This window comes from Lithobates pipiens, unplaced genomic scaffold (genome assembly GCF_037356315.1).
Source record: "Lithobates pipiens isolate NorthernLeopardFrog02 unplaced genomic scaffold, aLitPip1_a1.2 Scaffold_27, whole genome shotgun sequence".
In the NCBI taxonomy this organism is placed as follows: domain Eukaryota; kingdom Metazoa; phylum Chordata; class Amphibia; order Anura; family Ranidae; genus Lithobates; species Lithobates pipiens.
The window spans coordinates 134,443,703-134,460,664 of NW_027507788.1; the positions used below are offsets into that span (position 1 = coordinate 134,443,703).

The 16,962-nt window shown below is 42.1% G+C and overlaps 1 protein-coding gene across 1 annotated transcript in view; it reads left to right on the top strand.

Moving 5' to 3' along the window:
• The window catches only part of LOC143934139 (kinesin-like protein KIF18B), a 99,151-nt gene that overhangs the window by 6,594 nt on the left and 75,595 nt on the right, over nucleotides 1-16,962 (top strand). The window contains exons 3-6 of the mRNA XM_077457499.1: nucleotides 2,291-2,448; nucleotides 5,590-5,694; nucleotides 11,197-11,307; nucleotides 13,110-13,307. Of these exons, the coding sequence (XP_077313625.1) occupies nucleotides 2,291-2,448; nucleotides 5,590-5,694; nucleotides 11,197-11,307; nucleotides 13,110-13,307 (572 nt within the window). The remainder of the gene's footprint in view (nucleotides 1-2,290; nucleotides 2,449-5,589; nucleotides 5,695-11,196; nucleotides 11,308-13,109; nucleotides 13,308-16,962) is intronic.

A 16,962-nucleotide genomic window follows, 5' to 3' on the forward strand; every position in this document is an offset into this window, starting at 1 on the left:
GTGCCCCCACAGCAAGCAGCTTGCTATGGAGGCACTCCAGCCGAGCTCCTGCTCAGTGTGTCCATTCAGACACGGAGCTGTGGTTCTGCTCCACCCCCTCCTCATTGGCTCACTCACTTTGATTGACAGCAACGGGAGCCATTGGCGCCTTGCTGCTGTCTCAGCCAATGAGGAAGAGTCCTGGGCAGGCGATACTCATGCAACATCGCTGGATCGAGATGGGGGGGGGGGGCTGCTGCACACTAAGGCTGGGTTCACACCTATGTGAATTGGATGCGACTTACACCGAATCCAATTCGCATGACGTTTTAAAATGCGTTCATTTGAATGAGGCTGGCTCACATGTGTGTTACATTCACACTCCGCATTGCCCAAAAAAGTGTGCATTTTCTGGACATTGTGGTGCGAATTGCAAGCACATTATCTTCTAGGGGAACTGACCTGATCCTGATGTAAACCTGACCTGATACCGATGCAGTCCTGACCAGATTCTGATCAAAAACAGACCTGAAACGCTGAACAACTGCTTTGTCAATTAGCTGTGAAAACGGAGCTTCAATTTGCACCGCACATGTGTGAACCCAGCCTAAAGGTTTTTTGTCTTAATGCATAATATGCATTAGGATCAAAATCCTTCTGACTTTAGAACCACTTTAAAGCAAACATAAGCTAGCAGGTTATTTTATTTCAAGACTTTGGGCCTGGGGGGGGGTTGCTGCCATAATGTGCAAGTATGAGCAGCATATTTGTACATTATAGCAGACTTGCCTAAGAAATCAATTCTACACAGCACTGTCATTTCAGCACTCTGCTCTGTCCCTGGAACTTCTTTCTCCCAGCCTCTTGATTGGGTGACCTGGGAAACCGTAATTTGAATGCATGCACAGACTGTACACCGAGCTGCGTATGCATGGCTCAGCGTACATTTTTACAAGAAGTTCTGACAGGCAGGTAGAAGCTTCTATGACAGAAGTGACTCTCTCTTTGGTTATAAAAAACCTAACCGTCTGCACTTTTTTGTTATTTAAAAAAAAAAAAAAAAAAGCTTTATTTCCCCTTTTTAAGGATTTTAATATAAAATGATTTGTACATTTTTATATGGGGTCTGAAAAGGAAATAATTGTCCTTCACAGGTAGTCAGTCAAGCTGCAGCTTTTATGTTACCCTTACAGATTAGTTTTGGGCTGTTTGCTTTTTGGGACACTTTAGATTAGTGAAGTTTGTGCATAGGAAGCTGTGTTATCATGCAGGTGCACAATGTACTGTCCAACCTGACAAATTTACTGCCTGCAGCATATTTGACCCAGCTCCCAAGACCTCCTCTCTAGCTCCCTTGTCACCTCCTCCCATGCTCGCCTCCAGGATTTCTCCCATCCTTTGGAACTCCCTACCCCAATCTGTCCGACTGTCCCCTAATCCATCTATCTTTAGACGATCCCTGAAAACCCTTCTCTTTAAAGTGGTTGTAAACCCTTACAAACCACTTTGACCTACAGGTAAGCCTAGATTAAGGCTTACCTGTAGGTCCAAGCAATATCTCCTAAACCTATATAGTTTAGGAGATATTTGCCCGAAAACGGGCACCGCTGTCTACGGCGCATGCGCCGTAGACAGCGGCGCGCAGGCGCACTGAGCACGGCATTACCAAGAATCGAGCTGCCGCGCGTGTCGACTCCCGTGCGCATGCGCGGGAGTGACGTCATCGCGGCTTCGCCAAATGACAGCGGCGGAGCTGCGAGACCCCACCAACAAGATGGATGCGGCGGACTACAGGGGACAGCGGCGACTTCGCTGGCTCCTGTGTCAGGTAAGTGACACATAATGGGCTACTATGCGATGCATAGTAGTCCATTATGCTTTGCCTTTGCAGGTAATGAAAGAGGAAGTAAACTCATCAGGGTTTACTTCCTCTTTAAAGAAGCCTATCCTGCTTCTAACTAACTCTGTTTTACTTCCTCCATCACCTCATCCCCCACAGCTATTACCCTTTGTGTCAATTGACCCTCCCTTTATAGATTGTAAGCTCTTGTACCAAATTATAATGTAACTAATTTCTGCCTTTATTTCGTTAAGCGCTGCGTAAACCGTTGGCACTATATAAAACCTGTATAATATGTCCATAGTAAACCATGTTCTGCACCTTGCTAAACATTCAGTCTGTATGGGTAAAAAATAATCTTGCATTAATCAAATCTACGTCTAGAATACACAATTTTCTTTTAACCCAGTGATGTTTTCCTATTAAGGGCTATCCTTTTCACCATTTTATTTTCTTTCTTCTCATATTTAGTGTTTGCATATGGAGCTACAGGTGCAGGGAAGACTCACACAATGTTGGGAAGTGCGGCTGACCCCGGGGTGATGTATCTAACCATGGTGGAGCTCTACCAGCGTATTGAAGCTATCAAAGAAGAGAAGTCATGTGAAGTAGGCATCTCTTATCTTGAGGTGTGTTCTGCTTGGCAATTGCTTGTGATTAGAAACAAATTCTGTAATCTAGCCTAAAAAGGTGTACAGTAGTGACTCACTTGAAATGGAAAAGGAGATAAACCCCGCCCCCCCCCCCACCCCCATAAAAATTAGAACTTTAACGGCAACAAAGTACAGATAAAATACAATGAAATCTATCTATCTATCTATCTATCTCTTAGATTTTCAAACCAGTAAAAACAATGGTAATGAGTTCCCATATAGAGTGCAGACGGCCCGCTGCGTTTCAGGACACAATACGTCCCTTCGTCAGGGGCTTTTGTCAGGAAGGGATCACACCAAAACGATCATGAAAATTCACTGCTAGATCAATGGTGGTATTTACATCGTGAGCAGACATCACCTAAGTCCAAAGGACACAGATGTAATGGCACACAAGTCCACCACAATGGCACCGATAGAAGCGCACAAATATCTCTCCTCAGTGTGCAATCTCTATAAAATCCACAATCGGGGTAGAGCAGGGAACAGCCAAAGACATAGAGGTCTCTCTTCAGGCTTCCTAGTTTGTAACTTGGAAATAAATCTTAATGGGGACTATTTATGCAGTCAAATATAGGACCAAGGAAGTATCCTCCCGCTTAAGTCATCCAGTTATCTATGCACAAATCTGCTATCCAATGCAATGATGGGAGGATACTTCCATTGTCCTATATTTGACTGCATAAATAGTCCCCATTAAGATTTATCTCCAAGTTACAAACAAGGAAGCCTGAAGAGAGACCTCTGTCTTTGGCTGTTGCGGTTCCCCACTCTACATGGATGTGGATTTTATAGAGATCACACACTGAGGAGGGACTTTAGGAACACTGAGGGGCGATATTCATTTGTGTGCTTCTATCTGTGCCATTGTGTTTGACTTGTGTGGATGAGTGGAGACCCACCCATTACACCTGTGTCCTTTGAACTTAGGTGGTGTCTGTTTGCGATGTAAATATCGTTCTGGTGTGATCCCTTCCTGACAAAATCTCCTGACGAAGGGACGTATTGTGTCCTAAAATGCGTCGGGCCGTCTGGGCTCTATATGGGAATTCATTACCATTGTCACCATTTGTTTTTTATTGGTTTGAAAATCTATAATTCATATATATGTATATATTTTTGAATAAACGTCATTGTATCTTATCTGTACTTTGTTGCCGTTTAATGTCCCAATTATTATGGGGGGTATCTCCTTTTCTATTTAATTGTATTAGGGATGCTGGCAGCTTGAATTGGTATAGTTGGATGTTCACTCCTTTTGTCTATACTTGAAATAAAAGTGCAAATAAAACCCTCTGTTTTTAACGTAAATTGTCAGGGTCAATTTGGTTGTTTTGCAGGTTGGCTGGTAAGTGTGTTGGCAGATCTTTTTGTTTGTGATAAACTACAAGTCCCATCTTCCAGACCACAGCAAATGGACTGGTAGTTCTCAATGGGACATGAGTTCGATAATCGTTACACTCGTAATCCACTGGCACTCCCTTCAGCTTTTGAACTGACAGCCAGTGAGCTGAAGGAAGAGTTTGCAGAAATCTGACATTGCACCCGTGATCCATTGATTGCGGGTGCAATGCTCTGCAAAAGCTTCACCTTTAAAAACAGAAGTCTGCAGTTATTGTTATACAGTGCCTTGAAAAATTTGATCATACCATTGAACATTTTACTCATTTTGTCATGTTCCATCCAAAACCATAAATCTATTTTATTGGGCTTTTATGTGATAGACCAACACAAAATGGCACATGATTCTAAAGTGAAAGGAAAATTATACATTTTTTTTTTTTTTTTCCAAATTTTTTATGAATAAATATGTGAAAAGTGTGGTGTGCATTTGTATTCGGCCCCCTTTTTTCTCTGATACCTCTAACTAAAGTCTAGTGGAATCATTTGCCTTCAGAAGTCACCTAATTAGTAAATTAAAGACAAAAAAAGGGAAATTGGGACTTTAAATAAGGTGGTTGACTCGTGTAGATCAATGCATTTGAAAATGAAATTTTATTGTAGGAGTAAGACTTTGTCAATACATAATGATAATTTCATAAGTAGCTGTTATCATGTCTGTACATAAACATTATATAGTATTATCAGTAGTAAATAAATTTCATGTGAGAAATTCATAAATATTATCATATTTGTACATGGGTATAAAACTAGTATCATTTTCACAAATATATGCATGGTAAGCACATGGCAATCATATGACATGACATAATCAATTCACATTAACGCTGGCAGCCTAATTCGTAATTAAAATGATTAAAAGTGTAAAACATCCAGATATTCCTAGTGGGGCACATATCTACATCCATTATAGCCCGACGCATTTCTGTGTAGGAACACTTCATCAAGGGCGGATGTGTAGACGGTATCTGTAGAAAAGGTATAGCGTACAAATTAATTTTAATATTGAAGTAAGTACAACAGGACACAACAACGTCATCTACCCTGAGTACTTACATACCAGTAAATAGCGACGGTATGCAGTAGGAACAGAACCGGAGCCATAGGAGTGGTCCATCCCGGGAGCTGAGGTGATCATATGCCCCATAGCCAGAAGGAACACACAAGCTGAAACCCACATCATATCGGCCCCTGCATTTCCTCACCTGTACATTGTTAGGCTGATGGCACCTGTGGTCATCATGCAGAAGTGGATCCCCTCTGTGTCCTACTTTGCTTTTTGGTAATGGCTAATAATGCGTCTTCTCTTATGCCACTTTGCTGGAGGTTCTTTTCTACCCCCCTGGGAAGTGGACTGATTGTAAACTGGGAGAAATGTGATATTGCTCTTTTTTATATTAGATGTTTTTTGAGGGACAGCACAGAGTGGTTAGAAGTCGGGGTTCACTGAACTCTAGGCAAACAATTAAAGAGCAGGGGGGGATCATGTTGTGTTGCCATAAAAACCCCACCCAGAAGTGTCCATATACAGTTAAAGGAAAATACAAACACTCGGTTTTAAGAACATTTTACAATTTTTATAAGATGCACATTGTGCATCATCTTTGTAATTGCATTCATTGCAGTGTATTAATTATTACTAACAGTCAAAAGATTTATGTATGCTCATGTTGTGCTTCATATCATAAGTTTTTTTTTTTTTTTTTTTGTCATTAGGTGTACAATGAACAGATTCAGGATTTGTTGGAACCAAAAGGTTCTCTTGCAATCAGAGAAGATCCACAAAAGGGAGTTGTAGTTCAGGGTCTCTCTTTTCATCAAGTAAGTTAAAACGCTGTTCGTCTTCACCTTGTTCCGTTTTAAATGTTGGTATTAGAAGTAGCTGAATTTTGTATCGGCCTCATGTAATGACCTGCATGGCAACGCTCAGACTGCGTAAATGAAGTCAAATACTAGTGGATAATTGGATATTAAATGTTGTGTTCATTTCAAATGTTTATAAAGCTTGGTGCCTGGGTTCCAGGCTTGATGAGCACAATTTTCCACTTCATAGTCTCTATCTGGCACCATATGATACAGTTATAGTGAAGCAGGGATTGGGAAAAGTCAACAATGAAAGCCCCTGTATAGCTCTCAGTACATGTTTAAAGCAGTATTAAAACCAAAAATGTAATACATTGTAGCTTACCAATCATTAGATGTGGTGGCTGTATTAGCTTTCTTTTTATTTTATTTTTTTGTGGCTCCCCCCCCCACCCTGTTTTCACCTGGTGATCTGGCCACTAACACATCTCCTGTGTTAGAGTTCCCCCACTCTGGATGAAGGAGCACAGAATGAGTGTACTTCACCCCTCGCCTCCTCAAATGATTGTTTACCTCAATTCCAAAGCCCCTGATGTGTTTATATCCTATTTCAAAAATACCTGGACAGTAGCTTCCCATAGGCTTTCATGGGTCTGTCTCCTGAGCATCTACAGGCTTGGGACTATATGAAGCCACTTTGGAGCTTTTTAAGGTGTGTTGAAACAAACACCAGAGACTATGGCTACAGGATAAAGGTGAATTTGCCCCCGGGAAGAGTGGGATGGTATAGCTTGGGGGAATTGCACTTATCCTATATTTAAAAAAAAAAAAAAAAAAAAAAAAAAGCAGATAACTGATAACACACAAAGCTAAATTGCCCTGAAAACCCTGCAGTGGTGGCACTATCTCAGTCAATCTCTGCCGGCTGTCAGCAAGCATTGTGTGTGTGTGTGCTTTTTTGTTTTTTATTAGAAAGCTCAGATGCTTTACCAAATAAATGTAATCAATTCTCCTTCCTATTAAATGCTATGCTTGGTGGATCCATACATGTTTTCTTTACTACGGTCACAACTAAGAGTGCTATGTTAGCTAAATTGTCACTTTTAGTATAGCTATCTCACTGTGATTTGGGAAACCTTGTCGATTTTATAAACTTTGAAATAAAATAAAATCTAAAACCATTAAAGTTTATCTTTTTTAATATTCTAGAAAACTGATATAAAACATCGGCCTATAAACTTGTAACATTTCAGATAAAAATATGTTCAGAAATATACTAAAAGCCTTTAGACTCTTTACTTTTTAAGACTTTTTTTATTTTATTTTTTTATTTTTTTGTGCCTTCTCAAAGATCATTTTGTAAATAATGGCGGGTTATGGGTGTCTTTATAAATACGAGTACCCTACAGCTATTCTGAACCTAATTACCAAAGATTTATCCACTGTGAAAATGTCCTTGTCTTTATCTAGTATGGAACATAATTTTATGCAATCAGATATCTTCCTGTAAACAAGTCCCATTCTGTAATTATTTATACACCATCTGCTTTAGTTCCTCCATGCCAGTTACACACTGCATTTATCTTCCTGTTGTGATTGGTTCTGCTCAGATATATATCTATGAAGACTTCATGGTAACTTCATATAGAGGAACACAGGAGGTTTTGCCCCTGGTCTTGTTCCATCTTATCATTGTGCTTCGATTCGTAGCCTCGCTGCGACCTGTCAGATCCACTTAAAGGGTCAGGCTAGCTAAAACTTGAATAAATGAATGAGCTTGTCAAGGCCATATAAACTACAGCCCTCAGGAGTGGTCTGATAAATTTGATATGCCAGTTGGTAGATTCTGGAGCAGCAGCTGCTGGCACAGCTGAAGTATCCATCTCTTCAGGCGGAGGTTTGGTAAACGATAATGGTGTCTCTGCGGCGGATTCGCGGCGAGGTCACTGTTATTGGTGGCGGGAGAGGTGCCACCCCCCTCCCCCGCCGCTTACCAGAGCCGTCTGTAGCGGTGGAGGCGATCGGGTCCTGTCACTTCCTTGTTGAGACAAGTTAGGCTAAGATGGCCCCCACCCGTCTCCATACCATACCATACCATAGCAGGGCAGAATCGATGTCAAAATGTCACTTCCGCCCATACCTCCTAAAAGCATATTTTTTTTTTTTTGCAATGTCATTTTTTCAAATGACAATTTAAAAAAAAAAAAAAAACAGAGAACCTGTCATCTTAGAAATCTAGGAGCCCTCACTGCTGACTTGCTCTAAAGTGGTACTAAAGACACAATAAAAAATGCCATATACAGTGCCTTGAAAAAGTATTCATACCCGAAACCAATTACGAAAATAGTTGTCAACTATTTTCATAATCAATTAGTTGGCCTGCAAACAGAATGCATTATTTGTTTAAATATCCACAAATACAGTGAAGCACACATACATATCCGCAAATACAGTGAAGCACGCATACAGCTCAGGACACCATCTATACATGTCAGTAAGTGACTGAGAACTTGTGACTATAAATGTGTGAGAAGCAATGCCTCATGGGACATGTAGTCCTGGGCTGGAAGTGAGCGGTTCTAAAGGCAGAAGTTTTTTACCTTGCTATAGGGCGCTCTATACTATACTATACTTTGGAGCTTGTTATTGGGGCACTCTGAAGGCAGGAGATGCCAGAAGCGTTGATGAGGGACCCCAGAAGAGGAGAATCAGGGCTGCTCTGTGCAAAACCATTACAGAGCAGGTAAGTATAACATGTTTTTTAAAAATAAATAAATAATCACTTTAAGTACTGTGTGCAGGGAAAAATCAGCATCTGAACCCAGAGAGAGGGTCAAAGACTTTTTTTAAACGCAAAACGGTGCTTTCTTTTCAAGGTTTTTTTGTTCAATAGACTTCAATGGAGAAGCTGCAGAAAAGCATGTTGTGTGTTTTTGCCGCGATTTGCATTTTTTAATCCACCCAACAACAAATTGGCCAGAAAAATTGCATAAAAAATGCAAAACTCAAAATCGCACAGCAAAAAGCACTTGAGAAACGGATCAAAAGAAAACTGCAAAGGGGTAAACTGAGCCTTATGCTGGCCACATGGTTCAATTTTCGGACGAGAGTATTCATAATAAAAATCTTTGTACATTCGCTGAATGTAAGAATGTCATTTGAAAATCACTTGCTTTTAACATTCAGTTTTAAAATGAATCTGAAAATTCCTTTGACCAAGATGTTTTCTGTTCTGCTCCTATGAAATTTTCCTGTCACTGTGGTCGAAAATGAATGTCGATTTGACCCCACTAACGATTAGAAAATCGAATGAATGTTCTTTTAAAATGAATTTTTTTTGAAGGAAGACATTGTTTTTTGTATGGCCAACATAACTGACAGGCACAGAGAGCTTTTATCAAGCCACCTGCCTATGACAAGGGAGTTTGTCATACATAATATATTACAGTTCTGTCTGAAAATCGGCAAAACGGTCTTTATTTTTTATTTTCCTTTTAAATTGGGGCTGCAGAAATTAACAATTCCTCAATTAATCGTTTATTTTCTTGAGCAAAATTCTTTTGATCGGTACTCACCTCTCCGCCGTCTTCAGGGAGTTCCATCAGAGATCCGGTGATGTCACGGACATCGACGTCACCGGACTCCGTCTGCTAACGAAGGGAAGAGGGAGGAGTCTGGTGACATTTATGATGTCATCGGACAGCCTGGACAGTGATGGTAAATATGGATGTGGTTAACTGGGATCATTCAGTGAGCTAAGTGTAGACAAATTTGATAACCTCAGTTTTTAACCTTGTTGTCCTTAGAGGCTGATAAGCTGTGATATTTTTGCCATGTGGATCTGGCTGTTTATCGTCTCTCTGGACTGCTATTTCATCTCTCTAATTGCCTTCAGATTTATTATTATTTGTTCTGTTGTTATTATTTACTAGTGTCGGATGATTGTATATAGTGTACACCACATTTACCACTGACTAATGCAGAGTTGCAATCCAAGGAGATAAGCTAAAAGTAGTTGAATCTGTATGTGCGCTATAATTGAAATTTAGTAGATTAACCGATTTTTTTATTTTATTTGATTAATCAAACATGAAAATTTTAATCAGTAACAGCCCTATTTTAAATAAAAAAAAAAGTGTTCTGAGTCTGATATTTACCAGATTCAACCTTTTTAATAGTATAGATACAGTATATATCTTCTGTCTTTTATTCTCAGAGTGGAATAGAGATTTTGCTCCCTAACCTTTTTATAGTTGGTTATTTATATTAACCACTGCATACACACAAATAAATTGCCCTTTTTTTTTTTCCTCCAAGTTTACTAAATTATACACCATGCTTTTTTAAGGTTATTATCCAGTTAATCGAAACAATCGGCCAACCAATCGATTATGAAAATTATCGTTGGTTACAACCAAAAACTTAAATGTATTTAATTGCTATTTTATGTGATGGCCAACATAAAGTGGCACGTAATTGTTAAGTGGAAGGAAAATGATAAATGGGTTTCAAAATGTTTTACAAATATCTGAAAAGTGTGGCAGCATTTGTATTCGGCCCCCTTTACTGATACCCCTAACTAAACTCTAGTGGAACCAACTGCCTTCAGAAGTCACCTAATTGGTAAATAGAGTCCACCTGTGTGTAATTTAATCTCGGGATAAATACAGCTGTTCTGTGAAGCCCTCCGAGGTTTGTTAGAGCAGTGGTCATCAACCCTGTCCTCAGGGCCCACTAACCAGCCAGGTTTGCAAGATAATTGAAATACATCACAGGTGATATCATTTGCTGCTCAGTGATTGCAGTATTCTAGTCTGCATCTCCCCAAGGTAATACATAAAACCTGGCCTGTTAGTGGGTCCTGTTTTAGAGAACATTAGTGTACAAACAGCATCATGAAGGCCAAGGAACACACCTAACAGATCAGGGATAAAGTTGTGGAGAAGTTTAAAGCGGGGGTTAGATTATAAAATAATATCCCAAGTTTTGAATATCTCAGGGAGCACTGTTCAGTCCATCATCTGAAAATGGAAAGAGTATTGCAAACTAGCCAAGACATGGCCGTCCATCTAAGTTAATTTTGGATGAGAGCGCATCCATGCATTGTCAGTTTTCTGGCTGTACTGGGAGCACAACCTACCTATCCAGTGGTCAGACTTGTGCTAACATGGCCCTAAAGCAGTTATTCACTGGGAAGATCAATGTTCTGCCATTTCTCCACCCAAATATGTATATGCATGTATGTGTTTTGCCTTTTTGTTTCTATTGTTAACTTAAAATGGGTTGTTTTACTAGGTGAGGCTTTACATCTACATTAACTCCATCTCTAATTTCAAAGCAATACATATCTGGCACAAGGTCTGGTATTTCATTAGTAGTTGTCCATGACGTAAACAAATGTTACAAAAATACTTTTATAGGAAGATAACACATATTAAGACAAACTTGGCATTTGCTAGAGTTGTCAAATCGGAGATTTATATCCATTTAATATATTTTTTTTCCCATTTTATCATGAAGCCCAAATCTGCAGAACAGTTACTCCAAATGTTAGCAAATGGGAACCTTAACCGCACTCAGCATCCAACAGACGCCAACGCTTCTTCATCTCGATCACATGCTGTCTTTCAGGTAACATACTTATTTGGTTGTCCATGTGATGTTCTTTTCTGCAGACCAAATGCATTCTTTGTTTGTCCTTCCGAACGCTTGGAGTACAGGAGGCTGAAGTGGTTGCCTATTGAGTTGATAAGTATGGTTAGGTATGGTTTAATTCCTGTAAGCACATATTTCTAGTTCTGAAAATGTTCACCTGTATTTTGATATCCCACCCCTCTGTTGCTGATACTTGACTTCATGTTCTGCCTGTTCTTCTGGCAATGAAGCACTGAGTGCAGCATTTGCCAGCCTGAGCACCCTCAGTGAAGGTTCTTAGCTATATGTAAGTTCCAACCATGAATGGAAACATGGCTTTTTCCTCACAGCTTCAGTGGATAACTGAATGAGTGTCAGGAATGATGGTATTAGTGACTGAGGGGACGGGTTTTCAAGTGAACCTGGATATTTATTTTTATTTTTTTCTTTAATCAACAAGGTTCTCTTTTAGTGATGTCTTACAAGAATGGTTTTGTGCTCTATGTATTTGATTGTAATCCTTTCCTTTCTCCATGCATACAAACAGTTGTGATTTCCTTGTGATGGTTCACCTTACGTATACATGAAATTGTTCATTTAAAGAGATTATTTGCATATGCTTCCTGGAAAAGGTGCACTTTGAAGAAACATGTTGGCTGGAATAAATATCTCCATATTTAGCGTTTATACTCACTAATTGCACTGGACACTTAAAGGAGCTGTAAAGGCAGAAGGTTTTTTTTTTTTGTTTTTTTTTTTTTGTTATCTTAATGCATTCTATCCATTAAGATAAAAAGCCTTCTGTGTGTGGTATCCGCCTAACACTTACCTGAGGTCCCTCTGTCCAGCGATGTCCATGAGTGTCTCAGCCATCTGAGATTCTCCCTCCTAATTGGCTGAGACACAGCAGTGGTGCCATTAGCTGTTGTCAGTCAGCTAGCCAATCAGAAGGGTGGGACCGGATCAGAACTCTGTGTCTGAATGGACACAGGGAGCTGTGATTCTGCTCAGGTGCCCCCATAGCAAGCTGCTTGCTGTGGGGGCACTCAACAGGAGGGAGGGGTCCATATCATAAAAAATGGACCCCAGGAGAAGAGGGCTGCTCTGTGCAAATTACTAAGGAAAGTATAACATGCTTGTAAAGTCTCATTTTCCTATAAAAATAGCAATCACTTTCAGCCTGGTATACACTATATATGTTTTTAAACAAAACTTACAGATCTCCATACTAACACATCTGATGTTAGTGCAGCAATCTCCCCCTTGCTGAGCTATTGTGTTCCATCAGGGGAACTGCCAGTGCTAATCGGATACTGTTTTTCCAGCATGCTCTTTCAACAGAAGCTGGTCAAGGAGCTCTGTACACAAGGGCCAAAAGTCAGCCGATTCCTGCCAAACCGACCAGCCTTCTACGCTGAAGCTTTTGGAAACCAGTTTTATCTTTGAGATATTGGGGAAACTTGTTTTATTGTAATACTTTTGGAATAAAGAAGCGTATTTATGTTTTTATAAACTCTTGTGTCCTTAATTGCATTCCATTACAAACATAGCATTTTGTGTAGGGATTTAACATGTGGCAATATCGGTTTTGTCTCTAACCCCATCCAACAGTCTTTGGTAAAATATAACTGCCGTGGTTACAAACCCTTTTATTTTGCATACAGTATGTAAAAATCGCAGCACACTTTTCTGGAAGCTGTACCATGTCTTAAGGTCATGGTACAAAGAGTACTAGTCTTATTTAAAGAGCGCCACAAATTCTATGAGCACCAACTACATTGCTTTGTCATCTCTTGCAGATCTATGTAAAACAACAAGACCGCACAGCAAGCATCAGTCAGGACATCCGCATAGCTAAGATGAGCCTTATTGACCTGGCTGGGTCTGAAAGGGCTTCTTCCACGAATGCCAAAGGAGAACGCCTCAGGGAAGGTGCCAACATCAATCGTTCTCTTCTCGCTCTCATAAACGTCATTAATGCGCTAGCTGATGCCAAGGTACCTTCTGTCCCCTGCACATACATGGCCGTTCTGATTGCTGTCATATGGGTTGCATGTTTAATTAGTATCTTGTTATTTTGGGGGCTTTATGAAAGGCCTCATGTGTCTGTTCTGTGTTCATTTAATCTACGGTTCCTGGGCAAAAAGCAAACACACAATGTTTTCCTTGCCTAGGTTGCTCGGACGCTGGGCAGAGTCTAATTATGTTTACGTTCCACAATAGTTTACAAACTTTGGATGTTCCATCATCGCGGGCTTAAAGGACAGAATAACTTCCACTGAGACATGTGTTTCTATTTTGAGATTTTTTTCTTTAAAGTTTGTACAGTTTCAGGAAGAATGTAATGATTTAAAAAATGTCACTTATAAACTATAATAAAATATTGGAGTTCTTCTACAAGGATCTCCCCAAATGTTTTACAAAGAGGCATGTCACCCCATTTTCAGTAATTTTTTGCTAGCAAAAATCTAATTTGAAGCTGAAATCCAGGCAGATATTAAAGTGGCACGAAACACACTATGTTTAATTTACATTGTCCATTCTATCTCCTGTATGTGGATGATGACATTGTAATTTTTGTTAATAAAGAAAAAAAAAACACTTTTTTTATTAATCAATATACAGCTGTCACATGACCCAGATCTTTCCCAGCCTGCCTGCACGGTGCTTAGGGCCAATGCAGCACTTGGTGAAGAAAAGTTTGTTTGGACCAGCTAGGTCCAAACAAACAATTTAGTGCCGGTTCACACTGGTGTATTGCCAGACATCGCATGTTATTAGCACCACATTGCTGTGCAGATCACATGCGATGCAATTTCAGCCATACAAACTGTGTGGCTAAAATCGCATCGCATTTGCACCAAAAATGGTGCAGGGCCCTTTTTTGGTCGGATCGCATGGCTGTTCACACCTATGCGATCTGATTCCTTCACGGTTTGCACTGTGAACCAGTGTTAATTTTAGTAGCAAATTCCGATTAAATTTTAGTCTTGGAACCAAAATGGCATTTCTCTTGCGTTCACCGACTGACACAGCTCCTTTCTTAGACCATCGGGTTGTTACGCCACCTTCAGGAGAGGACTAGGCAGAACATGTTGACGTGTTATAACAAAACCAGAACTTTCTAGTTCCGCCCAAGGGGCGGTCTTTTAGGCAACAACCCCCCAGCCTGCCTCCTGCAGCCTCAGTTTTTTTTCTGCCTAGTGAAGGAGGACCTATGAACCCTGCGGGCCCATCGGTCCGTTGATTTTTTTTCTTCAGAAGTTTGCCTTTTGCGCAAGATTAAGATCCTGTGATCTGCTATCAACAGCCGGCTGGGTGACAGGCTGGATACCCTTATCCTTGTAGTCTCCTCAGCGTGGCCAGCGAGCGTGTGCAGACCAGAGCTCCGCGATGGGGCGGCCACGACATGCCCCTCAGCTCCAGGGGCAGCACAATGCTCCAGGGCACACATATGACCGGGCTACTGATGTCTGCGCCACAGTGTGCTGGGCCAACAGCCACCCCATACTGATCGGAGAGTGGGTCTGTGATGGAATGTTCCCCAGCTCGTCAGGACTGTTAAGTACAGCTCTCCCTGCCTCATTGGGGCTGGGCATTCCCTGGGAGGTCGATTCGGGGGTCCCTCGCCTCCCTCTCTCCTCTCAGCTGCATGGGCTGCTGAGTGGTGTGTGTGCCATAGACGGGCTCCCGGGGGGGCTCTCACCTGGGGTGGGAACTGCGCTGGGTGGCTGTGCCCTGGATGTCTGTAGGTCTCTCCCCTGGGTGTCTGGAGGCTGTGTCTGCTGATCGCTGTAGTGCTGTTTGCCGCCATTTCCTCTGCCTGTTTTCACTGTCCCACATTGCATACAGTGCTAGGCGGACATTTTTTGTGTGACCAGGGAGCAGTATGGCCTGACTCCATTTTACTGTAGTCCGTCTGGCATTTTCCCTGTGATTATGTCCTTTATACTGGATGCTTGGTGGCCATTTTGTTGAAGCCTGAACATGTTTTTCATGTTCAGTGCTGTACAGTGGGGCTCAGCACAGCGTGTTTTTCTCCTCTCGTCTTCCAGGACAGCCTCTGAGACATAGGACTCCTCCCTCCGGGACAGGAAACACGCATACACCATGTCTTAAAAGGTTGTCCTCCAGGCCTCCCTCTTCAGTTATTGTGTTTCCTGACAGACGGGAAGGAGCACGTTATAGGAACTAAGGGAGCTCCATGTCTCAGGGCTGTCCTGGGAAGAACACCTGGCGTTGACCTCCTCCTGCCTAGGCATCCCTCTGTCCTGCCGGGGAAGAGTAGGATGCTTGTCCCACTGCCGCTGTAAGCTCAGGGAGAGCTGGACCCCTGGTGATTCTCCCCTTGTCCCCCACAGCGTCGTACCTGTGGTAGTGTTTGGCCTCCGGGTGAGAAACTCTCTGCCGGCCATTCTGGTGATCTTTCTCGGTGGACGCGAAGGGCCAGGGCTTGTGCGTTACAGCGGGCGGAAGTGACAAGGACTTCAGGCAGAACCGCGTCATCAGGGGGCGCCGTGAGACACAGTTCCGGTATCTAGAGGCACATCGGTGAAGACACAGGCACCTGGAGCGGCGTAGAGTGGTTCAGGCAACGGACTCCGGTTCGGTGGGCTCCGGTACCTCCCAGGTAAGATGGTGAGGGTGGACCATTCTTACACTGGGGGGTTTAGGGTTCTGGGGACCCAGATTCTCCCTCCCTGGGTGGGGAGCCCTTGGTGGTGGCACTAGGCACTTCCTAGGCTGACCCGGGCACAGTGGTGGTTGTGGGTCAGGGAGTCTTTTTAATGGAAATTTTGTCCTTTTGTCTCTTCTGTTTTGGTTTTTAGGTTTAAACCCAGGACAGGACACAGCTCCCTAGGAAGAAATGTGCCGTATATGGGGCTAAGTTAGGCCCCAATTGGGAGATGCCTTTATGCCCCGATTGTGTCAATAGTCTCGTCAAGGATGATTCTGTGGTAGCTTGTCATAAAATCCTGACGTCTGTAAAGTATGAGCTTGCGTCCACCTTTCAGTCATTCAAAGGAATTATGGATAGGATGCAGGGCCCCACTTTAAGCATGCATAGGGCAGCTAGTCTCCCTTCCCTATCCGAGCCCAGTCAGGAGGGGGAGAGGGAAAGGGGGTCTATATTGCAAGCCTCCTCTTAGGTAGATTCGGCATTGGACTCAGAGGAAGAGGAGGATTCTTCCAGAGGGTCCAGATATAGGTTATCTCTGGACAATGTGGGGGATCTACTAAAAGCTATTGATGACACGTTAGGAATTCGTGAGGAGCAGGTTCAACTGTCCAAGCACGACCTAATGTACCAGGGGTCTAGTGCTCAGAAAGCCAGGGTCTTTCCCGTACATAAATCCCTAATTGATTTGATTTTGCTGGAGTGGGAACAGCCGGAAAAGAGGCCATTCTTTTCAGGTAGCATCAAACGCAGGTTCCTGTTTGAAGCAGATGCTTTTCATCCTTGGAATAAAGTGCCTAAACTGGACACACCTTTAGCTAAAGTCTCAAAGACAGACTTGGCCTTGAAGATTTGGGAATCGCTCAGGGATCCCATGGATCAGAGAGGGGATGTGCTGCTAATGAGGGCTTGGGGTGCCTCTTCGATTGGATTGAAGCCAGCTCTAGCAGCTACTTGCGTGCCAGGAACCTGGA